This window comes from Bos indicus x Bos taurus, chromosome 18 (genome assembly GCF_003369695.1).
Source record: "Bos indicus x Bos taurus breed Angus x Brahman F1 hybrid chromosome 18, Bos_hybrid_MaternalHap_v2.0, whole genome shotgun sequence".
Classification (NCBI taxonomy): domain Eukaryota; kingdom Metazoa; phylum Chordata; class Mammalia; order Artiodactyla; family Bovidae; genus Bos; species Bos indicus x Bos taurus.
In genome coordinates this window covers 40,374,886-40,401,879 of record NC_040093.1, presented here as the reverse complement: position 1 = coordinate 40,401,879, position 26,994 = coordinate 40,374,886, and the positions used below count along the sequence as shown (strand labels likewise).

Sequence of the window (26,994 nt, the reverse complement as noted above, 5' to 3'; positions counted from 1 at the left end):
TTGGTTTTTTTGGATATAAAGCCAGGGGATTTGCTGGGTCATATGGCAGTTGTAGTTTTAGTTTTTTGAGAAATCTCCATCCTGTTTTTCACAGTGGCTGCACCAATGTTGTACATTCCCACCAACAGTGTATGAGGGTTCCATGAGGGACTTTATCTGCAAATCCTTTCATATCCACCACACAATATAACCCAATCACAGCAGTGATGTCCTGTCATCCTCACAGGTCCTGCTCAGTCTACCACGGGGCTTCAGAGTCAAGCCATACCCATAACTAAAATCCATCAGAATGGACAAATACCAACGGGTACTTTTCTTTATTGTTAAAACAGGAAAACCTGGGTCTCTTATATCTACACAATCTCTCTTGCTATCTGGCAAGATCACTTTCATGTTTGTGTAGGTGGGAACAAGAACAGAGGAGCTCCTGCTCAGAGATTTACTGTTGGTTCTGCTTCTGCCCTGCTTCTCTCTAAATGCTCACCAGCACGGACTCTTCAAAAGGCGATGGAGGTCGGTCCTGATCTCTAAGTGCAGGAATGGCTCCCTGTGGTGTGACTCAGTCTCTCCAAAAATGGTTGTGGTACCAGGTGAGCTTAGATGGCTGTGTCAGACATCACAGACACACAGACATACACCCTCTTCACAGCGAGTATGCGTAAGTACATAAATTTTAATAACCTGTTGATGAACAGAAATGAAATAGGACACAGATGTAACACATTAACACATGGATGGGGGGAGACGAGTGGAGGGAGCAGGACACTGGATATGATCATGGCAACCCATGAGTGATTCCCTTGGTGCTGAGGTCACAAGACCCTCGCCTCACGTCACCAAAAACTGCATGGTAAATAAACCCCCAACTCTGGGAGATAAGCTGTGGGCGCTGCTGCAGAGCTTAGGATGAGACAGGGTCCTCCATGTCAGTGTCAATACTCAAGGGCAGCGGGATCCAAGAGTGTCACAGTCAGCACTCTGACGTAGGGAGAGGGGCCCACTGGAGATGAGCACTATTCGCCTAACACTGGGTGAAGGAGGTCCCCACTCAGGTGGTAGGGCCCCAGGATACCTTGGTCTTGACCGATGGCAGCACTCCACACCACTGTGCCCCGGCCAGCTCCACTCTGTCCCCTGATCACCCTCCCTGCCAGGGACCTAAGTCAGAGGAGATGGGGGGAACCATGTGGTGGGATGTGAGGGGCGGGAGCTGGCGGAGGAGCAGGTGTGCCCCAGGCCAGGCCCTCCTAGGCGTCGTGGAGGTTGCTGTCACTCAGAAGCACCTTCTCCCCAGGTTTGAAGGCTGGCATCCCAAGGTAGGGGCAGCTGGCACAGCGGAAAGCATCGCCCAGGTAACACTGTTGAGAGAAGAGACCCATTAGCGAGAAGCTGAGTGTCAGCTCTCCCGGAGATATGGGCTGGAAGATGATATAATATGGCCACAGCAGCCTGAAGAGAATGAGCGGGAGTATCTGTAGGTCCAGCTGAGACCCACAGACTGAGAGTCTTTAAGATCTCTGATTTCATGAAAGACAAATGTCTACAGAAAGTTCCTTAGGTGGACATACTTCTGGGTTCTCAGCAGTTCAAATCATAGCCACATGTAGCAAATGGTTAGGTAGCTTCAGGCCCCGTGTGAAGCAGAAAGAAAGGGGCCAGAAATAAGAAATGACAGGCGCCTGCCTCCCTATGGTCCTGAGCGTGCTACGCACCCTCAGGTGATAACCCGTCTCCCCACTACTCCCTGGAGACACCGTCTCGCATGTCCACCTATTGTTACAATACTTGGGCAGTAGCTTCTGTAAAGCTGGAGCTGGTCTGTGTATGCTTTAGTCCTTTGTGAATACTGAGTAACCATCCAGATACTCACATTTCCACAAGCTGACTTGGGCTGGGAGCTTATCTGGTCCCTCGATTTCTCTTTTTCCAGTTCTTCTGCGAGGCCACAGGTGCTGGGGGAAGTCAGGAGCTGATGAGTGAGATTTCCTGCCACCCAAATCCTTGACAGACCTCCTTTCCCCTTGAGCCTTTACAGACCCAGACATGGACCTTTCCTGGCCTAGTCAGGTTTGGGCTCCACAACTCAATAAGGTATTGTTTGGAGATTCACACAGAGATAGTAATCTATGAAACAAGTCAGGAAGGAGCCCAAACTTAGGAGAAAGTAGCTTCTTGGGAGGAGATGGAGGGAGATGCAGCTGAGGAAGCCAGCGGAGGCAACGTCTGAGGTTCCCGATTCTTAACCTGGGTGGTCAGTACCTGGGTGTTAGTTTTAGTACTCTTTAAAATGTACCTGTTTAGGACACTCTTCTATACATCTGACACACTTTCCTGTAAGATACGTTTTAGTAATTGTAAAATACAGTGATTCTTTGAGAGTCAGAAGTGGCTGGCAGCAGCGAGGCGGCCCCAGCGCACCCCAAGGCTTACCAGTTCTTGCAGGCTTTCCTCTTTTTCCCTTCCCCACAGGAAGGGGCCCGCAAGGAAGCTGGGTCTGGCTTCTTCAGATCTTCCGCGTCCAGCAGTTCATCTGAGTCGATAAGATCCTGGAGAGTGTTGGAGGCCATGAATGACACAGTCGTGGTCTCTGCTAATGAACAGCTGATGTGGTCACGGGCCACGGCAGCAGTTCACCCCTGTGTGTCAGAAGGCGTCCACCGTCCTACCCAGGGTTGATCATCGCACCCAAGCCGCCCACACAGCAAGTAAACTGTGGGCACGGAAGCTATACTGGGTTGTGAGGGGCCTGGGAACTCATTTATGATGTGCAGAGATTATGTGTGAGGAGGGTGGGAGGGAGGGAGCAGGAAGAACAGAGAACTGTTACATGTACTTGAATATATAAGGACTGTCACACGAGAAAAGGGGATGGAATATTTTCCATATAATTTCAGGGGAAAAGGCAATAATAATATATACACTTGGGTAATTTGTGAGGGCAATTAATCTTTAAGTTCTATGAGGACACAAACCATCACCTATTTTGCTTACCACTAACCTCGATAGTCGCAGAAATGAAGCATTTTATTATAGAAAGCACAGATGTGAGATTTTAAGACAGTGAGCATTTGGAATCTTGTCCAGATGAAGAAGCCAAAAAATATTTTAGCTGGCTAACTCTTTTTAGGTTTACACATGCCTACAAGAGTCTTCAGTATATCACATGAAGTGAGAACAAGAAAATCTGTGGAGAAAGATGCTGAAAAGGAAATGTAAGATGCCACCAATGTGGAGTTTCCTTCTGAGTCAAAAACACCAGTGTCAGGCACCACCACAAGGCTGGGCTTTAAATGCTTTCACACTTACGAATTCAGAGTCCATTCCAAACTATGACCACTCCTACCCAACATGAACGTCGCTCAGTCGTGTCCGACTCTTTGCAATCCCATGGGCTATATACAGTCCATGGAATTCTCCAGGACAGAAGAGTGGAATGTGTAGCCTTTTCCTTCTCCAGGGGATCTTCCTAACCCAGGGATCAAACCCAGGTCTCCCACATTGCGGTCAGATTCTTTACCAGCTGAGCCACAAGGGAAGCCCAAGAATACTGGAGTGGGTAGCCTATCCCTTCTCCAGCAGATCTTCCTGACCCAGGAATCAAACCGGGGTCTCTTGCATTGCAGGCAGATTCTTTACCAACTGAGCTGAGAAAAGCCTAAAAGAATGCAATCAGGTGACCACAGAGCTGACTCACCACGCTCTCATCCTCCATATCATTGGCCGAGAGGGTCCAGAGCTTGGCAGCTGCAGGGTCCACAGCAGGCTTCCCTGAGTTCAACCAATAAAAGAAAACAAGCTCCAGAAAAGCAGCCAGAAACAAGGTCCACAAACATATTAAGTGCTTCTCTTTAAGGCTGTGCAGGGAACACACTGGACTGGGAGTCAAAAGACTTGGGCTCAAAGCCCAGCTCAACCACTTATAAAGGACCCATCACTTTATGGTAATAAAAGTCATCCTTTGTTAAGCACTTGCTTTGTGCCAGATATTAATACTACACATTAAACACTTTACATATGTTATCTGGTTTAGTCTTGCTAACCACCTCATGAGGAAACTTATCTGTCATCCTAATCTTCTGAGGAAACAGATTTAGATACTTGGGTCGGTTTCATACAGCCACAAATACAGACACAGTCTGCCTAACGCTTTAACCTTCCACTCCAGCTTGCTTTCTCCTCCTCCTCTTAGTTTCAGTCCCTAGAGCATGGGGCTTAATAGTATCCCCTAAACCCACAGCAGGAGATTTGCAGATTAAATGAGAAAGTGTGCCAAAAAGCATTATGAATAGCAAAGCTTTGGTCTCATGTAAACCTGTTATAGACAAGAAAATGGGCTCTGGAGCTGATGGTGGTAGTTTAAGAACAAATCAGTGACAATTACACCTTCTGATTCCCTTTCCGGGGGCTTCAGTGTGGGCTGGCTCATGAACGGGGCTTAGGGGGCAAAGTGTGCCCCCTGTGAGGGGCAAAGTGTGCCCCCTGTGATCACTGTCACAACTGGATGCTCAGACCCCCACAGGGCAGGTCATCTAAGCAGATCCTAGCTGCTCTGGAACTGTGAATCCAAAGGTTAGGATGCCAAAGAATTTCTTGAAGATTCAGGTTGGACAGCAAAACACAGCAGTGTGAATGTATACTTGTAAATTTCTGTCTACCTCACAGCTGGGACAATTTTCCTCAACCTGGGCATTAAAAGAAAGTGATAGGAAGGGTGAGAATGATGACAAAGGACTGGGTGTAATTTTCTAAACAGAAGAGCTATTTTTATAAATGTCTTAAGATCCTCAAAGAAAGAAAAGCTGACTTCAGTGGCACAGAGAAAAGGACACGCAGGAAGAGGAACAGGGCACTCTTATCTGCCATGACCGCCCCTGGGAGGTCTTCAGAGGGTAAGTGTCATGATTCTGGGGTCTGGAAAGACTTCATTAGCTAATGAAGCCACAGGACTCAGAACCCTGGACTCTGGAACCTGGAGGCCTCAGCATCCTCTGGCGCAGGAGGAGGGACTGAACTAGGTAATATCCACGTGCCACTTCAGTTTCGGATTATGAATATGCCCGGGACAGCAGTACATTAAGCATCCTTCTATTTGGAAATGAGAGAAATTAAGGAAGGAGCTGATTCTATAAAGTTCTCACCGCCTCACTCAGATCTCTGGCTCGGTTTCTAATAGGACCTCCTAAGTCACTCAGATAGACATGTCCCTAGGCCATCTCACCGGAAGACTTCTTGGCAATAGAAAGCTTAAGTTGACTAGAAGAGCCCACTTCAAAGTTGGGCTTTTTGCCTGTGATCTGCAGAGAGAGCAGACTGTCGCTGTGGTAACCCAGGTGTTCTCGGACAGACTGAATCTCCTCAGGGCTCAAGGACTCGCGCTGCAGCTGGAATTCAAGACAGCAGAGGATCAGGGCACATCACAGTCCTTCTACAGTGTGACACGGTACCATGTCCCCCCATGGATGTCAAATGCTCGCATCTGGAGGAAGCACACGACAGCGGGAGGTCATAGACAGGGCCTCGGGCCTCACGTTCTCCAGAGCGTAACCTCTGTCTGCATGTTTACAGTTAACCCATCCCATGGACAGTTTGAAAGTATTTATCAGATAGCGGTCTATTGGGTACAAGGCGCTGTGCGAGGCCTTGTGGGGACTGTAATAATTGTTATTATCAAGATGAACTGGGTGTGTTGAATAGGATCAAAGCCTGTAGCGGGGAAGCATGCCCATGATAAAGAGGCTAGAAATGAAATATGTAGTAGAGAAAGCGAACCAAGGGGGAGGGAAATGCTTTTTATGTTCCTTGAGACGAAGCAGCAGGCAGTAAAGGTAGGGAAAACAGTAGGGGGTACCACCTCTGCGTCCAACAATTAAGGAATGAATGGCCACAAAAATCAGAGTCCATTTACACCACTGAATGTTGTTCCATCATTAATAACCAAGTGGGGAATACACTGATATGGATAAATGTCAAGCGTATCTAAAGGTGGAGAAAAGAGCTAGTGACTGAACAATGTATAATGTGACTTGATTTACATTAACAATGTGTAGACATACACACATAACACTCTTGTAAATACATAAAATGTCTGAACAGCCACACCAAAAAGTGTATCGGTGGCTTCCTCTAGGGAGGGAAGTGTAAGCAAGATCTGAGACGTCACTTTAAATTCTTTGGTCTTAATTGAAGTTTTATGAACATCACGTATTTTAGAATTAAAAAAGGGAAGAACTTTAACTAAAAAGAAAAATTAAAAAGGGAAAGTATAAAGAAACTGAGGCCCGCGGCCATGTACAGATCCAAGTATAACAACTATTGTGATTTAACACCTATCTCTCACACAAGAACATTTCAGCATGGGAGAAGAATGCAGAACCATGAATACCTCTATTTAATGTTAATGTTTCTACTGAATTGTCAGAAAAGGATTTCCCCTCTAACCTATTCCAGCCTCCCACCAAAAAGGTGAGGAAAATAACTGTGTAAGATTTGTGTAATAATTACAGGTGACTGCCTTCCCCGTGGGCCTAAGACTTGTGTCCACTAAGAGATGTGTTGCTCCCTTTCTGCCTCAGGCATCACCACCAGTACTGAGACCAGAAAATGGCCCAGCCCAAGCTGAGTCTGTCCAGAGGAGGCTGATGTTAGAGGTCTCCTCCTTCGAGGCATCAGGTGTCTTCTCAGTTTGTTTGCTAGTCTAAGTGACGCGGCTCACCTCACCTTTAGGGCTGCTATTTCTCCCGGGTTCTCTCTGTATCATCTGACAAAGAGATACTGGGCTTAGTGACCCAAGGCTTAAATTCCCAACGAAGAAGGTCATCTACAAACATACCTCTTTTACTTCCACAAGACCAGAAAGAGTCAGGGCTGAACACAGCTTAGATGCCGTCTTCACTTTGCTATTGTTAACTGCTAAGAGGAAAACCCCAATTAGTAGCGTTATAGGCCAATGCAGGAAAAATTATAAAGGCTCTATCCTAATCGAGTCAACAGGGCATTAAAATAATAATAACCTATTCTGTTTAATAGAATATAAATATATTTATATACAATATAAAGATGTATATATATATTTTAATGATAATATTTTAATTAGAGAAATCCTTTTGGTTGTTCAAAGTGCTCTTATACAATAAATCCTTTATTACTGTTTCTTATCACTCTCTGTTTCTAAGAAATACTTAACCTTACAGAGGCTGCTGGATAATGACTGAGAAAGAGGATTAGAAACTGTATACAAGTATCTTTGTATGGTTCTGGTAAGACGCTGTGTTTAGCCACTCAGGGTTTACCTCCTGGCAAAGAAGGCTATATCTGCTCCTAACATCACAAGTCTGTGTTTCCACATAAACATCTCTATATGTTTCAAAATACTTTCATTTCTATTATCATATTTGATGAAATGCATCACATTTTGATAGAAAGTCTAAAATGCTAAAACTCTAGAATGACTCTGACAGCTTTACCACTAAGCAAAAAAAATTAAAAAAGGTTTTTATTTCTTGGATTCTATCTTTAGTTTCACATGAATCAATACTTACCTCATCACTCTTGGACTATATTTAATTTTTGAGTTTGAAATACTATAGATGTATAGTAAATTAAAAAAAAGTTCAGGGAGGTTCGGAGGACCCTTCCCCTCACCTCCCCATGGTAATATCTTATACAATTATTACATAGTATGAAGGCTGGGAACCTGTCACGTGTAATAATATAGTCCACAGAGCTTATCTGGATTTCACCAGTTTTACATACATGCGTGTGTGTATAGTCTTCATCACCACAAGGAACCCTCACACTACCCCCTTTATAGCCTCATGAACACCCTTCCCTCCTGATCCTAACCGCTGACAATGGCCACCCTGTTCCCTGTCACTATAACTTTGTTATTTCAAGAATGTTCTGTGAATGGAATCATACAGCATGTAAGCTTTGGAGACTGGATTTCCTTCACTCGGCATGATTCCCCTGAAACTCAACCAAACTGCTGCATGTGGCAAGCGTTTGTTCCTTTCTCACCGCTGCGTAGTTTTCCATTGTGTGGATGTACCAGTTAAACCATTCACCTGTTGAAGGATCCAGCCATTTTCAGATGAGCAGTTTCCTTCTGTTTTACAACTAACAGGTCAAAGATCACAATTTATTCAGATGTGTGGTTCAGAGTTTTACAATAACTTATCCCTAAGGATAAGGTTTAATATAGGAATATTGATCTCCAAATATTTGCTACTCAGAGAGATGCAGCAAACATACCTAAGATTCAACCCTGTTAAATCATAGGGTTTAAGTAGGTCTTTCAAGTGAAGATCTAGTCTTTTAAGTGAAGATCTCCTTACCTACAGCTGTCTCTACCGGTTCCTTCAGAAAAAGACATCCACCAGGCCGAAGAATCCGGGCCATCTCAGCCAAAATATCAGCACTGTGCAGAGTGGTGCTTCCAGGAATTATACCCGACAAAACAATGTCAAAGCTAGATTCTTTGTGGGCAGCTGAAAAGAAGGAAGACTCTACTTAGTGGTCACCTGGGCCCCAGAAGCCATCGACCAAGCCCCCACAAAAGCTACGCACGTGGCCCCGTAAAATAAACACCTACCTGTTCTGCAAAGTCTATTATACCACTGTTACTAGCAAGTGGGGCAAGGACGCTTGCTCTCCCTCAGTCTTACTAACTTCTTCTTTTACATGCTCAGGGGAAAAAGTAAAAAAAGAGGTGGACGAAAAACAAGCTTTAAAAAAAAAAGATGTGGAACAGGTTCAATGAGTAAAGAACCTGCCTGCAACGCAGGAGCCGTGGGTTCAATCCCTGGGTCGGGAAGATCCCCTGGAGATCTTGGAAATGGCAAAGATCAAGGAAATGGCAACCCACTCCAGTATTCTTGCCTGCAGAATTCCATGGACAGAGGAGCCTTGCAGGCTACAGGCCAAAGGGTCACAAAGAGTTGGACATGACTAAGCAGCTAAGCACAGAGTAATAAGAAAGAAGAACCTACTTACACAGATCATCAACTCTATCTAAGTCCACTATATCTCAACTGAAACAACCACTATCATGTGCCACCTGAAACAAAAACCCAGCCATCAAGGAACGACAGGAAAGCAGCACTCCCCTCATAACTGCCCTGAAAGACAACCTGGGCAGGTACTTACACTGCAGCAGCTGGTTGATATTTTCCACAGACACTCGGCCCTCATCGCCAGTTAAGGCTTGAAGCTTATCCACCAGATCTTTCAGAGCCTCCACCGGGGATGACTTATCCCAGATCACTGCCACAAACTGGCCAGCCGAGATCCCAAAATCTGCCATTCCCGCAGTGCTGTGGACCTAAAAGCTATGGGCCAAAAAAGAGTCAAGACTGAGCAGAGACAAACATGGAATGATTAGAATTACACCTAATTTTGACCTTCCATTAGAAAATCTCACTGTAGATAGCAGAGTGTGATCAAACAAACCCATTATCCAAGGTTTCATAACCCCAACATTCCCAAACATGGCAGGTGGCTTTCTTGGTGAGAATCGTGACTGGGGAGTCAAGTACGGAGGTTGAAGGCACAACGATTATTCTCTCTTTGCTATGAAAACTCAGCTTGAACAGAATATAAAACACACAGGACATTAATTAAGCATAAGTATGACTCAGCAAGGGAAGCAAATAAGTTGGCTGCCATATCCTAACCACAAGCTGAGATGTTTTTAAAAAGAGACAACATATGTAAATTTAGCAAATTGAATAATGATATTTCTCCATTCATCAAGATAGGAAAATTCAATTCCACTGACTCTGCAGTGACCAATGGTATCTACCATGTCTTTCTTTAACAATTAAAATTAGCCAAACTCTTCAAAGCATTTAATATACGTTATCTCAACTGAACCCAAGTATAACCTTAAACTAGGTAATACTCCCATTTTAGTCAGGACACAAACTGTTGACTTTGCCCAGGTCACGTAACTGGTAAGTGTTGTGTGGATAAAGAAAGGGCTGGGATTTGAATCCCAGTCTGTATGACTGTAAAACCCATGCTTTCAACCTATGGAAATTTCCTCCCACCAGAGTCAACTTTCTCTTTCACTTGATACTCGGACAAGTATACAATGTCCTCACGATGCACTCAGGTCAGCAAGATAGCAGTCTACTTAGTTCCCTTTTTCTTTCTTAAACATTAATGACACTGAGTCCCTGCCTGCAGATAGCTCTACCAGATGACACGAAGACAGAAGCTGTAGGAGAGAGGTCATGCGTGCATCAGTCTTAAGCGGAACACTTCTGTCTTCTGAGAGGTGGCTAACCCAGTAACAATTATGTCACCACAAACATTCCAGGACTGAGCTTAAGCCAGGCACATACACTCTTCCTTCTTTCAAAATGTTCCCTTCAAATGATTTGCCTTTCAGCCTATTAAAACATGCTAAGGTTAGCCAGGCATCCTTAAATATGATACAAAATCAAAATAGGACTTTTGATTTTGTCGTTCATCTTCTAAAGGAGTTACTAAGCCTTTTATTTTCTAGAGCAAAGTCAAATCTCCTCAGTCCTCTGGATCCAGGTGCTCTGTAATCTCCAGACGCTCTACCTGTATCTCCTACCTCCCCTTGTTCAATGGAAAATCCTGGCATTTTTCACTCCATCGTGCCTTTTATGTGATTCCTTCCTTGTGGAATACCTTTATTATCCTAACCTGCCTTCAAGGCACAGTAAAAGAATGCCAAGTGCTATCAGACAAACAGGACTCCTTATTCACTAAATTGTGGTTTTTTAATCCCTAAAAAGCACACAATCAAGAACTGAAACTTTAAGCTCTCAACTGTAACATGATGTTGAGGAAGAACCCTTGCAAGTCTTTCAAGTGAACAACTTGGGGTCTCACATTTAAGAACCGACTACAAGATAGGAATATGAACTGCTGGGCATGAAGGTATAAGAAATAAACGACCTGTTTCTAGAATGATGTTGAAACAAGTTCTCCCTGGGGGCCATGGAAAAAGATCCCTTCCCACTACACCAACCTTGCACTGTACTCACAGAAAAACCCTCATGCAAGAACTGAGGGGCCAAAGGCTACTCATTAGCAGGAGAAACACAAAAGGCCAGATCTCTAGACCTTTTCAGCAAACTTAATGGAGGCAGAGTTTTACAGAGCACAGGTTTCCAACAGAAATGGACTGGGATTCTATCTAGCACTAGATCTTCTATTCATTGGCTACATAACCATGGATCTGTGATTAGCCTCTCTCTTTTCTCATTAATAAAGTAGGGATAATGATCTTATATTTTGCAAGGCGGTGGCAAGAAGTAAATAAGAATATAAAAATATGCAAAGCACTCAGCAGGGCCTGGCACATAAAGCTCAATAAAATAATGTTCTCAGAGAACTCTGAGCCTCCACTTCTCTGGGGCCAGTTTATTTGCCTTTGCTTCAAACAGTCCTATAAAATCTTGTTCCTCTTCAGCCTTGCCAGCTGGGAGGACTCCCCAAGGAGAGATGTGAAGCTGCTTTTTCATTGTTAAAATTACACAATATGAGAGCCACACTTTATGACATCTTATACAGTACTCCAGTGGGATTGTCCATAAATTAGAAGACTGGAAAGTGCTCTGTGTTCCATATCCCCTGAAACTAATCTTCTATGGCAACAGGGAGCTCATAAAATACATTTATTAAACATTAACCCTCAAAAAACAAGACACAGCCACCATTTGCAGTCAGCATTTTCTGAATAAAATGGGACACAGTGTTCTTTTAAACATCTAAAAGCGAAAGTGTGATGTTATTCATCATCAGAGTTTTATGTTGTTGTCAATGTTTTTTCTAAAAAGATATAGGGGAAAAAATGTCTGGCACCTAAGTCAACATACTTGGAAGTGTGACTCAGAGGCCTAGTTTCATTAAAATGGTAGAGTAGAAGTCATTGTCACGTCAATGGATTTATCTGAGAACAACTTCTGGAGATTCACTTGTTTATTTTTAAGACACCTGTAAACATCAAATCTTGAAGCATTTGGATTCCTTTAAGGATGAAGGGGGTGGGGGGGAAAGAATTTAAAAAAAAAAAGATTTAAGTTTGGATTTCAGTTCAAACCAAGGATCAAACCCTTTCAAGTCAAGTGTATAAAAAAAAATTCTGAGAATACTGACAGTTATCAGGAAATTTTTAATTCAAATAAACTGAAACACACACACACACAGAAAAAAAGGTGATAACCTGTAAGGAAGTAGTAAACTCAAAGGAAAAGAAATGGACAACTTTTTCTCCAAGCAAATGCTAGACTTTCTACAAGAGATATTCACTCGAAGATGAGTGGACAGAACTCAGAAAACAAAACCTCATGGGGAGATCAGTAGGGCTTTACCAAAATCTAGAAATATGGATCTGAAATTTTAACACCTGGGGAGTAGTTCTGGCTTAAGGGGAGGCTTCCCCCACACTCACACAGGGGAGAAGAGGTAATTGCAAAGTCTAGAGTTGATAAGCTAACTGAAAAGATTAAAGCTGCAAAGATGCAAAAGAGAAAAGGGTCTAAATGCACAAAATTTACAGAATGGCATGTTTAGCTCCTGCCCTCCGTTATCTCTAATCCCCAAAATAATTTACTTCTTCCGACTATTATGAAGCCTTCCTTGTTGATTAATTTCCCAGTAAGGCACTCCATATTTACATTTCTGTTCAGTGACTAGTCCATGACCTCCCTGAGTCATGCAGAGCTTGGCACTCAATGTAAGAATAAAGGCCACCAGCCTTTCCCAAATTTGCAGATCATCGAAATCACCCGGAGGCACGCTAAAATAAGATTCCAGGGGTACATTCTGAGGTATTGAATCGATTCTCCAGGAGAAAGATCTCCGCATCCAACTTACTAACAAGTATCCTGATGGCTTTTCCAACCTGGCAAGTTTGGGAATACTCAATTATACCAACTCAACACCTTGGAGGTTCAGGGAAGACACAGGTTCACATTTACAACCTGGGGCTCCAGAGACCCCTCCAAGACGGAAACTTCAGCTTCTCCGATGTTTGCCAAGAGGGATGTAGACTCAAGGTCGTAACAGCTTGCTACTAGAAGTGGGTCTCAGACTCCGATCTCCCGGTCCCCAGCTGAGCGCTGTCCCCCGGGCCTCAGGCTGGGTCCGGCTGCGCGGGAGATAAGGCAGCCCGGAAAGGGCCGAAGCCACCACTCCAGGGGCCGCGGGGGAGACAGGGCCAGCCCGGCCCCTCACACTGGCTTCCTCCGGGCGAAACCCAGCTGTGGTCCTCAGGGAGGTGGCCACGGCCACGTTTCCGCCGAAGGACGGGGCTGGAAATGGGAAAGGAGCCGATGTAGAGGAGAGAATGGGTCGGGAGGGGACTGTTGGGGACGATCGAGCTCACGGACCACCAGAAGAGCGCTCACCTGCCGCCCTGAGCTCGCTCCCAGCTTCTCTGCATCCGCCGGCTCCACACCTCGCGCCTCTCGCGAGAGGAGGAAACTCCCGCTGCGCTGGGGCGGGCAGAAGTGGCCACTCAGCGCTGCCATTGCATCGCCGTAGGCGGCGTGCCCACTTCCAAGATGGCGGCGACGGTGGCGTTTTCTGGCGTCCTACGCCGGGCGGGCTGGAGGCTCCTTCAGCTGCGGTGCCTGCCCGGTGAGGGGGCGGCCGAGCCCGGGAGAGGGGAGGGAAGGGGTGGGGTGGTGGGAACCGACCTGGTCTGGGTGAGGGGCTGAAGAAGCCTCGGGGCGGCTCGAGGGCAAGGTGAGGTGAAGGGCATAACGGCTCGCGCCGGCGACCCGGGCTTGAAGTGGTCGCCTGGCTGGCTTCTGACCACGTTCTCGACCTGTGAGGAGCAAGAGCATCAGGGAAGGGCCTGTCATTCCCATTTCACGGAGTTGACGGAGCCTGAGAGAGGGCTGTGGGCGCCCAAGATGACACAGCTCGTCTGTTACAGACTGGCACACTTGCCCAAGTCTCTTGACTCTGATCTCAAATCCCTGGGCCCTGATCACAGGAAACAGCCATAGAGAGCCCCTCGTCTATTAATACTTTTTCCTAAGGCAGTCATTTCCCCACCACTTCAGTAATTCTTCAGTATCTACGTATCACCTTTGCCTCCATATGGTCAGTAGTTTTGTTTATATGTCCGATTTTATAAAAATATTGACCTTTATATCACTACCATAAATGGAAAACAAATGTCACCTCCCATAAGTAAATTATGTATTAACATATATAAGTATATAACTGATGAAATAATGTTCTTTTGTATCTCCTGTAGTCCACCTGAAATCTGGACTGCAGTGGTTCTGCAATATTGCTTTGGGATCTCCCAGACCCTTTTCAAAGTTTTATGAATATTTGCTCCATTTTTTTCTGTGCATATACTAAAATAATTGATATTTTCACCTGTCGCATGCTGTGTTTCTTTTAAAAATCATTGTTTTCTGAGTTGGTCCATAGATTTTTTTTTCTTTAATGAGTGCTGTTTTATACATAACTCCAACCTATATTCAGTAGAAGTACAAATAATGCCTGTGACCAGAAAATCTCCTAGATATTTACCCAACAGAAATGAAGGCATATGTCCGCAACAAGATTTGAACAAGTACATTCATAATACGTTTATTTATAATAGCCAACACTGAAACAGCCCAACGGAATAGTGTTTCTTAATGGAATACTACTGAGCAGTAAAAAAGTAACAACCTACTGATCTACACAAAAATATGAATCAATCTAAAAGATATTCTGGGCAAAAAAAAAGTCTTATACATATACAGAACCTACAGTGGGATTCTGTATAGATGAAATTCTCGGACAGGCAAGACTAGAGTGAAAAATTTTAAACAGGTGAATATATATGTCACCTCAATAAAAGAAAAGTAAAAATTTTAACTCTAGTTAAGGATGTGTGTGCTGAAATGTTTAGAAATAAAGAATACTGAAGTTTGCGACAAATGCATCAAGAAATAGATTAATGTAGGAAGAGTAATGGATAGCCGTGTAGAACTTAGGTAGTGGATATACAGGCATTCATGCCACAGTTCTTTCCACTTGTCTGTGTGTTTGAATTTTTTTGTATAAATGCTCGGAAAGAAAACCGTAGTATTAGCCTTTCCTTAGTGAACACAGTACTGTACCTTTTAAAAGCCCTTGCCTGAAGTAAATGGGGCTGTTGCAGTATTGCAGATGAGAAAACAGACACCCAATAAACACTAGGGAGTCGGTACTCAGACCTAATTTCTAGTCCAGTGCTCTTGCTATGATATATAAGTATGTAACATTTTTAAGTCACTTTCATTTTTTGTTTGAGCCTCACAGCATTCTCATTGAGTAAATAGAGATTATTGCTCTTAATTTGCATATTTTAAAGTCATGCTCTTTGTCCATTAACCTAACAAATGATGGAAACATGCCTAGAAGACAGGTGTTCTCCTGGTTTATACTTTTGCCACCACATGGGAACCCATGTCAGAAGGTTCCCAGTTTACCTAAGATTTGTGTCTAGGATCCAGCACTTGGTTCTGGCTTTCCTCTGCTTTTCTTCCATCCCTCCTACCACTCTGGGTCTCAAAGGGTCTGCTTTTGAGTCAAGAGTGTCCTTGACTGATCAGCTCAGTTTCTGTTTCAGTGCCCCGCTGCCGACCAGCCCTGGCCCCACGTGCCTTCCGTGCTTCAGCTATGCAGCTAAGGTCTTTGGATCAGCAGAAGGATCAACCCCCGCCCTCTTCTTCTCAGCAACAGTCTGAGGCGCAGGGCGCAGAGGAACCCAATCCAGAGGCTCTGCGTTCACCCCCCAGGTAGGCATCAGAACACCTGCCCACCCATTTTGTCCACTTTAAGTGCCTGGGTGAATCTGTGCTTCTCCTTTCTTTCTGCTCTCCACCCTCTTCACACCTTTCATCATTTTCAAAACTATCTTTGGAAAGAACTTGTTTGTTTATTTTATGAAAATGGTGCCTATACATTCTAAAATGTTCTGAACAATACAAAGACGTTCACAAAAATCAAACAAAAAAATTACCAGAAATCACAAACCAAGGAATAACTCTGCTAACGTTTTTGTGATTATCCTTTTAGATGTTTCTCTAAGCAATTCATATATAGCCCTATGTATATTATAAATGATTAATTACACTGTATACTATACCTGTTGTTCCAGAGCCTGTTTTTTCACTCAGCAGGACATCTTTAATGTCTTTTCACAGATTGTATGATTTTAATTGTTGCATAATATTACAACAAATGGCAGTATCAAAATTTATCTGACCTTCTATTGATGGATATTTAGATTTCATTCACATCATGAAAAATGGTGTGATCAAGTGTGTGATTTTATTAGCAGTGGGAGCACGGAGTCAAAGGTTACACACCTTATGAATTTTGTTCACACCTGTGGGGCCAAATTGCCTGGCAGAAAGGAGATAATAATTTCCGTCTCCATTAGATACGTTCTGTCTACTTAATCCTGCCCCTGAGAAGCTCCTCCAGCTCTGAAATGAGAGTCCCCAGTCAGTTTTCCGGTTTCGCACTGAATGTCCTTTTCATTTCAGTTCAGAGGGTCTTCTTTGTGCCAGGCCCTGTGAGTAATATCACCATTGTCCCTGTCCTCATGGATTACAGTTTGGTGCAAATCTAGATAAAGAAATGGTGCCATGAGGCTATAGACTGGGATATCCAGGGTGCTGCGAGAGCGTGTCCCTTCCTATCGCGTGACCTCCTTGCTCACTGGTTCCTTTCTCTCGGTGACTCTCTGGGAGGTGAAGGATGATGTGATTTTTGCTCTGTCGGCGTTCACACACTGATACTGACAGGTAAGTAAATGTCCTCCCAACACACGCTGAGAGGAAGCACAGCGCCTGTGGTTTCTGGCCAGGCACATTTTGCATCGCTCGGCAGGAGGCGGTGAGAGGAGGAGTGAGAACTCTCCCCCTGTCTGTCTCAGGTACACCGACCAGGGCGGGGAGGAGGAGGAGGACTATGAGAGTGAGGAGCAGCTGCAGCACCGCATCCTGACAGCAGCCCTGGAGTTTGTGCCCACCCATGGGTGGACGGCAGAGGCCATTGCAGAAGGAGCCCAGGTGTGTATGGGTGTGGGCAGGGAGGCCTGACCGGGTCAGCCAGGAGGGAGTCATACCGGCCAGAGAAGAGGGCCTCACACTTTCTTCCAGCCCAGCTCAGAGTCCTGGAACCCCTCACGCTATTAGATATTCTGGTTTTGCTTGTTTTTCCTCTGTGGAGTAGAAATGGCTTTATTTTTAGATTATTTTTTAATATAAAAAGAATATACCATGCATTTGAATCTTGAGAGTTAGGTTTTAAAGGCAGATCATAAGTAGTGTGATGGAAGAGATCTGAGCTGAGTGAGGCTGGGGAAGGGTCAGTTGAGGCCAAATCAGACAAGATCCAAAGGTCGCGTTGAAGAGTTACAATGTCTTTTGTCCTAAGAATAATTGGAGATATGTGCTCAGTCGTGTTCGACTCTTTGCGACCCCATACACTGTAGCCACCAGGCTTTTCTGTCCCTGGAATTTTCTAGGCAAGAATTCTGGAGTAGGTTGCCATTTCCTGCTCCAGGGGCTCTTCCCAACACCCAGATCAAACCTGCATCTCCCGCATTGGCAGGTGGATTATTTTCCACTAGCCCCACCTGGAGATACAGAAGATATGGGATTAAATTTGACATTTCGGAAACCATCATTTTGGCTGCTGGATGAAAGAAGTATTAGAGGCAGAGCGAGTCACTGGGGCCTGCTGCCAGTCATGCAGGAGAGAGGAGGGCTTTCTGACCTAGAACAGTGCAGTAAACATGGAGACGGGTGGTAGAATGACATAGGAGGGAGTGACAGAGTTGCCTGTCAGTTTGCATGTGTGGGTACGTGGCGGTGCCATTTTCTAAGATTAGGGCCCCTGAAGAGGTCCAAGTTTGGGGAAGGATCATGGGTACAGTCCTGAGCTTTGTTGTGTCTGAGGGATCTTTGGGTCAGCCATTGGGAAACCTCGAGCATACAGGCCTGAAACTGGAGGAGCTGCCTGGACTAGAGTATATGTATGTGATCGTTAAACCAGGGATGTGAGTGAGATTGCCTCGGGTGGCACGAGTGTGAGTGTGCCAGGAGTGTCATGTGAAAAGAGAGAGGAGTCTAGGTTCTCGGGGACCACTGACATTGAAGGGTGGGTGAAGCAGGGTGGGGTGGCAAAGGAGACTGAGGTGGAAGAGCCTGCTCTGGAGGCCAAGCAGCAACATGTGGGCGGAGCTACTAGACATCGGTGGCTCGGAGGGGAGTACAGGTCAGCAGTAACGGGGTGGGTTGAGGAGTGAGTGGAGGGTAAGGAAATGGAGAGGCGTGTGGCAGGGACGGGTAGAGGGGAGCTGGTGTACGAGCTAGTGTACGAGCTAGTGTATGAGCTAGTGTACGAGCGGGGGAAGTGGGATGGAAGTTGGAGCCGGATGATGCAGAAACACGGGTGATGGTAAAGATACAGGAGAAATGGCAAAATTACAAATGTGAGGTTCCTTGAAGGCAAGACTTATGAAGTCCAGAAAACAGGTGGAAAGACTGGCCTTCGATGTATTAGAGGCAAAGCTGGAGAAGACAGCTGCAGATTTCGTTTTAGAAGAATCTTCTGGGTTCCCAGGGAATCGCTTCTGTTTTCTCTGAAGTAGGCGTGGTTGTCTCATGAACCTGAAGTTAGGAAAAAGTGGTAAGAGACAAAGATTTGGAGGTGGCAGGGAAGGTTTGAGAGAATCATTAGAGAAAGATGTAGCACCTGTAGAGAACAGAAATGTAACAGGATTGTTTGGGAAAATCTGAGTCAACTGATTATTCTATGGTTACCTGGCTTTTTTTTGCCCCACTCTGCATACCTCTGTTCATACGGCTGCATAATACCTGTTGTATTTACTTGAACTCAATTGATAAACATTTGGGTTGTTTCTGATTTTTTTTTAGTATTATAAACCTATGTGTATGACATAATTAAGTACATTTCTGGTTGGTTTCTTCAGGACAGATTCTGAGAAGCGGAGTTGGTCTTTCAGGGAGTGCGTCAATCAGAAGAAATCACTCGAATAGAGAGAATTTAACACGAAGCATTGTTAACTAGATGTGACATTGGTAACCAGGTAGCCGAAAGGATAAAGAGAACATTAAGGTATCCTCAAGGTAGCACCTACAGAGAGTAGCTCTCATCCTGTTCTCCTGCACTGGCAGGCAGATTCTTTACCATTGTGCCACCAAGGAAGCCCAAAAAGGCTGGGTACTTCCGCCAGAAGAGAATTCCTTCCCGACTCCCAATGGTGGGGATTTTTTAAGTCTTTTTGTTTCTTTCTGTCCTCCGTCCCTGCTGTCATCAGGGTTCTTCCGACTGTAGCTTCTCAGTGACTGTTGTTTAACAGGAGTAGTAAAAGGCCTCTGTGGCTTTGTTAAATAACTCCTTGACAACTCAGTGAGAAAAGTTTGTGGGTTTTTTTTTTTCTTTTTTTTTTTAATAACTGAGAGACCTACTCTCCAAGAAATTTAGGTTAAGTGAGCTAGAAAGACAGTGCTTTTTCCAAGGCCCTTTTCACAACAGTTAAAATTCTAGGTTACAAGTGTTAGAACTCAACTCTGAACTGGCTCAAGCAAGACAGAGTGTTTCAGCTCATTTAATAACAGAAAAGTCTGAAAGTGGCTCTGGCTCAGCGTTCTTATCTTGTGCTGCTGGGAGCTGTCTCCATGGCGTATCTGCTTTGCTTTCCCCTCCGTGAGCTTCATTCTCAGCAGGGGCTTCCCATGAGTTGAGAGAGTTAGCAACCCCAGAGGAGAGAGAGTCCCTCTTCCCTGTCGGTACTAGCGGAATTCCAGAGGCAGCCTCATAGGACTAGATTTGGTCACGTGCATGTCCCAGAACTAGGCGCTGTGAACTCCACACGTGCCGGCCTGGATCCCCTACTTTGCATCACACCCGGGGGCCTGATGGAGTGTGGAGGGACGAGTGCTCAGCTTCTCCCAGATCACATGGACCAAGAATGAGGAGTGGAGGTGTCGCACTGAAAGCCAAGCTTCTGGTGCCAGGAGAAGAGGTGCTAGTGATGAACAGGCAGCCAGTGACCACTGCACCTGCCCGCCACTTCCCTGTTTTCCCCCTCCCCCTCTGTAGTCCCTGGGTCTCTCCAGTGCAGCCGCCAGCATGTTTGGGGATGACGGCAGTGAGCTGATCCTGCATTTCGTGACCCAGTGCAATGCTCGGCTCACCCATGTCCTGGAGGAGGAGCAGAAGCTGGTACAGCTGGGCCAGGCAGAGTAAGTCCCACAGCATCATTGCTCGGGGTAGCAGCTAAGGATGGGAGGACTTGGACCCCACCAGCTGTCCCGAGGAGGCCAGTCCAAGCAGAGCCTGCAGGGTAGCGCTGAGCACCCCAGCTGCTCCAATGGGACAGAAATGTAGCTGCCTGTCTTGTTCTAGCTGGTGGACCCCTCCGTGCTAGAACCGAGTACACAGGGTAGCACTGAGCCCCTGCCTTCGACCCAGAGACACTCTGTTTTCTTTTCTCTCTTCCAGGAAGAAGAAAACAGACAAGTTCTTGAGGGATGCTGTGGAAACCAGACTGAGAATGTTGATCCCGTACATTCAGCATTGGCCCCGGGTACATGGTCCACCCACATCCAGGCCCCAGGGTGACAGTGTGTTCATGTTTATGATTCTTAGCACCTTCACGCGGAAGGTCTGGCATGATGTTCAGAAGTTAGCTTGCTGATCTCCACAGACCCAGGGGTGTGCAGTGCACTGGTACAGTAGGTGTCAGATTGAGAACCAAAGAGAGGGCCTTCTGAGCCGCCTGTGTCTCAGTTCCTGGAGATGTGAGCGGCCTGGTCCTAGATCACGTCCTGGTGGGCTGCTAGTGGCCCGAGTATGTCAATGGGTTTTTGGTGAGGAGGGCTCCATGAAGGAGATTAGAAAAGTCAGAAGATTTTACTGACCATCATCATTAACAGCCCTTTCGCATTCTAGATCTCAGGGGAGTGGGGCTTCTTTTCAGTTTGTCAGTGTGACACTTAGAGAATTGGAGTGTTCATTCCAAGGGCTTTCCCCAACTTTTCTAAAGCTCCATTTTTCCTCCTCTTTTCAAAGTGTGTCACAATGTGGGCCATTCTCGGTTAAGAAAGTCAATATATATCAGAACTGAGAGAACCCACAGATCAACTGGTATCCGCTGCCCAGCTGGGAGATGGTTGGGCATTTAATTTCAGCTGTGCACTGGGTGTGAGGGAGTTCAGCCCAGAGTCAAGGCCCACACCCTGCCCATGCTCGCATGCTCGATTTCGTGGACTGACTCATTCCACCTTGCATTTAAAGCCACACAAGTGCATGAAGTAGGCTGTGGTTGCCTTCTTATTAAGCGTGTTTCCTCCTGGGCTATTTCAAGATAACTTTCCAGCCAGTCGGGGACGTCTCTCAAGGCCACAGCCAGTGGGTTTCAGAGTTGGTAAAGTGACAACCCTCGGACTGTCCAGTGTTGATACCTGCTAATGGAGGCATCTCTGGGTTGTGCCACTGCTTATATGAAAGGATTTTGAGGTCTCAGGTAACAGAAATCAGTTTGAGTTAGAGAAAAAAAAAACTGGAAGGAGTTTATCATGAGCTACAGCAGGGCATCAAGGGCAGGAATGCTGCTGCGCTCCGGGATGGCCTAGAATCAGGGCTTAGAAACCTCCCCCAGACTCCCCTCCTATCCCTGCCTCTTTCTCCATGTTACAGAATGGGGGTGCCCTCCTCCATCCTTACTCAAAGATACCAGGCTAGACCTGGCTGTCTGCATTCCCAAGTTCATATGCCAGGGACTGAGGATCTGATTGGGCAGCAGAGGGTACTCTGCCCCGGCTCCCATAAGCCGCAGTTGGGAGGGAGCCTTAGACGCCAGGAGCTCACAGCTGTGGGTGGAGATGGTGCGTCTCAGAAGGAGGGCTGGGCGGGCCCCTTACTACCTCTACCGAACAGTGAGGCGCTGTCATTACCGGTGTGCAAGTACCCCTTCCTGTGTCGTCTCTCCCCAGGCCTTCAGCATCCTCATGCTCCCTCACAACATCCCACCCAGCCTGAACCTGCTGACCAGCATGGTGGATGACATGTGGCATTACGCTGGGGACCAGTCCACTGACGTGAGTGCTCTCCTCAGGCCCGCAGCGGGTGGGGATGGCTGGGTTAAGCATTTTCTCCAGAAGTTTGTGAAATTTCTTTGATCACACATCCCTTCAGGAGGACTCCAGAGTCATTCCCATCTTAGGAAGGAGAGTTTAACGTATGAGGAGGGTCCCTCAACAAGCCACAGTAGCCTCTAGGTCCTCTTCATTCAGGGACCAGTGCTATATCCACACATCAGTGCTCCTTCCCCCCAGAGTGTGACACACGGCATCAGAGGGCTGACTGGGCTACCGTTTTATAACCATTTTCCCCTCAGTCTCCTAAAATTTAGATTCTGTGGCAGACTTCCTCCATGTATGTCTTTTATGAGACTGATTTTTTAAAAAAAAGGATGCCCGTAGAGACATCCTCTAAGACTTTTTTTTTTAAGACATTGCTTTAAAAAGAAACTCCCTCCCTACAGCCCATCTTGGCCTGCTTTGCTCAGAGATCAATAAGCCTCTAAACAGGCAGCCGGAAAGAATCTGACTTATTAATACTATCGTATTTCTGGTAGAAAATTAAAAATGTATATACACATGTATATATCTACACCTTCATAAAAGAAATTAATATGCGATGGTACTTGGTGGGATCCAGGATGGAAGGCAGAGAGATGCTTCCATCACAGTTCTAACAAAGTGCTTTAATAAACTTCCCTCATACGGGAATATACCACCAACAGAGATGGTTGGAAAATGAAATTAGAAAGCCCAGAAATCAGGGAGGTAAAACAGGAAGCAGCCAAGCTAGTGCTCTGAAGAGTGATTGGCCAGGATAGCCACAGCCAGAAGTTGCTGAAGGACCCGAACTCTCAGCTCCTCCCAGGTGTTCCAGTCTGTCCCTGATGCTGCCTCAAGCCCTCGCATCACTGATGGATGACACAAGGTTTGGTCACAACTGCCTGATCACAGAGCCTCCCTGGAACTTAGACCCCATGGACTATAGCCCGCCAGGGTCCTCTGTCCATGGAATTCTCTAGGCAAGAATACTGGAGTGGATAGCCATTCCTTTCTGCAGGGAATCTTCCCTAACCAGGGATCAAATCTGGGTCTCCTGCATTGCAGGCAGATTGTTCACCATCTGAGCCACCAGGGAAGCCTGAAAATTATATGAGATCTTTGTGACCCTGTGGACTGTAGCCCTCCAGGCTCCTTGTGTCCACAGAATTCTCCAGGCAAGAATACTGAAGTGGATAGCCATACCCTTCTCCAGGGGATCTTCCCAACCTAAGAATTGAACCTGGGTCTCCTGTACTGCAAGCAGGTTCTTTACTATCTGAGCCACCAGGGAAATACCTAGATGTCCAGAGACGTGGGCTTTTCACTGGTGGGTTCAAAACAGCAGATGTAGCAAAATCATGCTGCTGCTGCTAAGTCACTTCAGTCGTGTCCGACTCTGTGCGACGCCAGAGACAGCAGCCCACAAGACCCCCCCGTCCCTGGGATTCTCCAGGCAAGAACACTGGAGTAGGTTGCCATTTCCTTCTCCAATACATGAAAGTGAAAAGTGAAAGTGAAGTCGCTCAGTCGTGTCTGACTCTTCGCGACCCCATGGACTGCAGCCTACCAGGCTCCTCTGTCCATGGGATGGCAAAACCATATGGGATGCTTAATAAACATCCAGATCCTGGCACTTAACTTCGGACCTGCTGACTCTGGGCTCTAAGAGGTTGGGCCCAGGAGCCTGCATTTTCAATCTCCCAGGTGATTCTGACACCCAGCCTAGTTTGGGAACAGCCACATTGTCCAGAGGGCCACGTGTATCCGTGAAGGAAAGGGGAAATTAGGAGGGAGCCCAGAAGTGCCAGGGGCTTTGGGTAGGAATCACTCAGACTTCCCCCAGCCTGCAGCAACAGTGGTGACCTATCCCCCTGGATGGGTTTCTTTGCAGTTTAACTGGTATACCCGCCGAGCAGTGTTGGCTGGCATCTACAATACCACTGAGCTGGTGATGATGCAGGACTCCTCCCCAGACTTCGAGGACACCTGGCGCTTTCTGGAAAACCGAATCAGCGATGCAATGAACATGGGCCACACTGCCAAGCAGGTAGCTCGGGGCTCGGCATCTGGGAAGCTGCCTCACTAAGCGCTCTGTCCTCTTGGGCCAAACTCGTCACCTGTCTGTTCTCTTGCTCTTCTTGGGCCTCAGTTGACAGTCCCCAGGGCCTTCACAGGGAGCCTGACTGGTTCTTCCTCACCCCAGCCCTTCCCTAAAAGCCACATGTGATCCCTTTGTTACTGTGTTATCTGTAGACTCTTCTTCCAGGACACAGGCCCTCTTGATTCTATCTGTTGGGGCTAATAAGCCTACTGATCAGACCTCCCTGTCTCACGTCTGAGCAGTGGTGGGGGCCTGAGAGAACCTAACTCTTGACTCCTAGGTCAAGTCCACCGGAGAGGCCCTGGTGCAAGGACTCATGGGCGCAGCAGTGACGGTGAGTACCGCCCGTCTTGTCCCTGCCCAGCTGGCTCCAGTCCCATGATCCTCACGCATGTCACTCACCCCAAGTAGTTTTGTAGCCTTAAATTGGGGAAACTAATCTTACGACTGGCAGTGGTTCAGTCCCAATCTCTAGATCCCAAATATCTCACCTCTGTTTGTTACTGGCATGAAGACATAATTTATGCCTGGGACCCTGGTACATCAGATCTCTGCATCATAGCCACACAGGCTGCCTCAGAAATCTCAGTCTTTGCCATTGGAGTCCTGGGGGCAGGGCCAGGTCTCATCATTCTCTGTTTCCATCCTGTTGTCAGCTCAAGAACCTGACAGGTCTAAACCAGCGCCGGTGAGCAAGAAGGGCTGTAAGCTAGAGTACCCGGAAGAAAACCCACGGATGTATCCAAAGGGCTTTGAAACATACAAGGTGCCATCCATGGAACAGGGTGTCACCGAGAAAGCGCCAAAGGACTCTGCAGCACTACCACAGCCACCTGGGAACCACAGGGCACTGGACAGCACAGGTGTAGCCCAGAGTTGGGCCACTTCTTCAGTTCCTAATGCCAGGCCAGGCCTCCTGATGCCTTTTGGCACCATAGCTGTGGGACTGAAAAATGCGGCACTCAATCAAGCATTCAGATCATGGAAACCCAACACATCCCTATTGTGGTCTCTCAGGCACTTTGACCATGTCTTAACCTGCCTCTGGGGCTCCCAAGTCAGAGTCCGGATCTGAGGCCACCCCCAGTGGCAGCTCCCCCACAGCACAGCACAGGCCTGTGGGTTCCATGCTGCCCTTTCATGCTCCAGTGTCCTGAGTCATTGCACCGGGAAACCCCGCGGGCAGGCTGCCTCACCTGAGACAGGTGCCTGCCGGTGCTCAGCCTGGCCAGAGGTGTGGTCCCAGGCCCTGTGTCATGTTAAAACAGCACTCACTACAGGGTTATTAGTGAACTTAGAGTCTGTAAAATATTATAATAAATATCTTTGAAGCAGTTTCCTGTTGTGTAGGGAATTTCCATACAGATCATGGCAGCTGTCCAAGACCCCAGAAGCAGAGAGCAGGGTTTTGGAGAAGGCTTGCAACTGGCAGTCAGGAGACCTGAGTTAGGGTCCCGGTGCTGTGTGACATTGCTGGGCAGCTATGACAGCTCTGCACCTGTGGGCCCGGGCCTCCCTTCAGTAAAATGTGGGTGACAGGGGTCTTTCCCCCTCCCGGTTAGCTTCTTTGGCTGCTCCTGCCCATCACTGACTATTTCCTTGACACAGTATTTAGCTTTACAAATTCAGCCTCTGTGCTGGCTGGGCCCCCTATTTAAGTCTGGTTAATTCTGTTCAGCCCCTGAACAGACTTGTATAAGTCTGTTCAGGCTGCTGTGGTGAAATGTCTCACAGTTATAGAAGCTGGAAGTCCAAGATCAAAGTACCAGCTAACTTGATTCTTAGTGCTTTCTTCCTGACACACATGGCCACCTTCTCCCTACATTCTCACACAACAGAGAGAGCATGCAAGTGTGCTCTGTTGCCTCTTCCTGTTTTTGTTAGAGCACTAATCTCCTGAGAGTTCTATCCTCAGGACCTCATAAAGACCCCCATTTCCAAGTATCCTCACATTAGGAGTTGGGGCTTCACCATTTTGGTACACGCAGCACTCAGCAGCCATCTGTCTTCTGCTTTGCTGTCTCCTACCCAAGTAGACTGAATGATGATGGGAGTAATGGCTAGTAGGAATTTCCTGTTTCTTGTGCACTTTCCTCTGGGCCCTTTCTGCACCTAATTCTTTTATCTTGACATCCTGTCAAGTTGCCTGCAGTAGCTATCCCATATTTTGTTCCATTCCCTCTTTTGTCTTTTATAGCATCCATCTCACACTCAACAGACAACCTTAATTTACTGAGATGATACAGGCGTTAGTGCTAGGGCCCCCTTAATGCTCTTCTTCTCTGTCTCAGGTGTCACTCCTTGCTAAGGCAAACGCCTCTCTATCCCCTCTGATTATTCTTTCTCTGCCCCTTACATGTTGTCCCCTGCCAAATTCTATTTTAGGACTTCTCTGTATAACCTGCTGCCACCTGGGAATTCCCTGGCGGTCCAATGGTTAGGACTCTACTTCATTTCAGGGGACATGGATGTGGCACAACCAAATGCAAAAAAAGACCCATCAAACTCTTTCCAGGCTGTTTAAGGCACTGCGTACTCTGTGCATGTAACCTACATGTGCCCTCCCATATAATTTAAGTTATCTTTAGGTTTCTTACAGTACCTAATACAATGTTTAATGCTATGGTAAATAGTTGTAAATGCTATATAAATAATTGCTGGTCGTGCAGCAAATTTATTTTGTTTTTGGAACTTTATGGAATTTTTATCTTCAGTTGGTTGGATTCAAAACCCTTGCATATGGAGGACCAACTGTACTTT

The 26,994-nt window shown here is 46.4% G+C and overlaps 2 protein-coding genes across 4 annotated transcripts; one reads left to right on the top strand and one right to left on the bottom strand.

The window, feature by feature from the left end:
- Positions 1-650: 650 nt before the first annotated feature.
- Positions 651-13,562, bottom strand: CIAPIN1 (cytokine induced apoptosis inhibitor 1). 3 transcript variants are annotated; one of them, XM_027516469.1, is made up of 9 exons: positions 13,386-13,562; positions 9,145-9,326; positions 8,334-8,486; positions 6,830-6,909; positions 5,219-5,381; positions 3,695-3,768; positions 2,431-2,546; positions 1,871-1,952; positions 651-1,358 (listed from the first exon to the last, which is right to left on the bottom strand). In XM_027516469.1, the coding sequence occupies exons 2-9, from the start codon at positions 9,299-9,301 to the stop codon at positions 1,248-1,250; spliced, it is 936 nt and encodes a 311-aa protein (XP_027372270.1). In that variant the 5' UTR covers positions 9,302-9,326; positions 13,386-13,562; the 3' UTR covers positions 651-1,247. The 3 variants fall into 3 exon arrangements, with proteins under 3 accessions (XP_027372270.1, XP_027372272.1, XP_027372271.1); XM_027516471.1 differs by having other exon boundaries at positions 6,830-6,906; positions 13,386-13,473; XM_027516470.1 differs by having other exon boundaries at positions 12,960-13,408.
- Positions 13,509-25,571, top strand: COQ9 (coenzyme Q9). The gene is made up of 9 exons (XM_027516467.1): positions 13,509-13,617; positions 15,599-15,767; positions 16,913-17,048; positions 20,110-20,252; positions 20,512-20,596; positions 22,005-22,109; positions 24,025-24,180; positions 24,515-24,568; positions 24,891-25,571. Exons 1-9 carry the CDS (start codon positions 13,542-13,544, stop codon positions 24,924-24,926), a joined length of 960 nt encoding a protein of 319 aa, XP_027372268.1. The 5' UTR covers positions 13,509-13,541; the 3' UTR covers positions 24,927-25,571.
- The last annotated feature ends 1,423 nt before the right edge of the window (positions 25,572-26,994 follow it).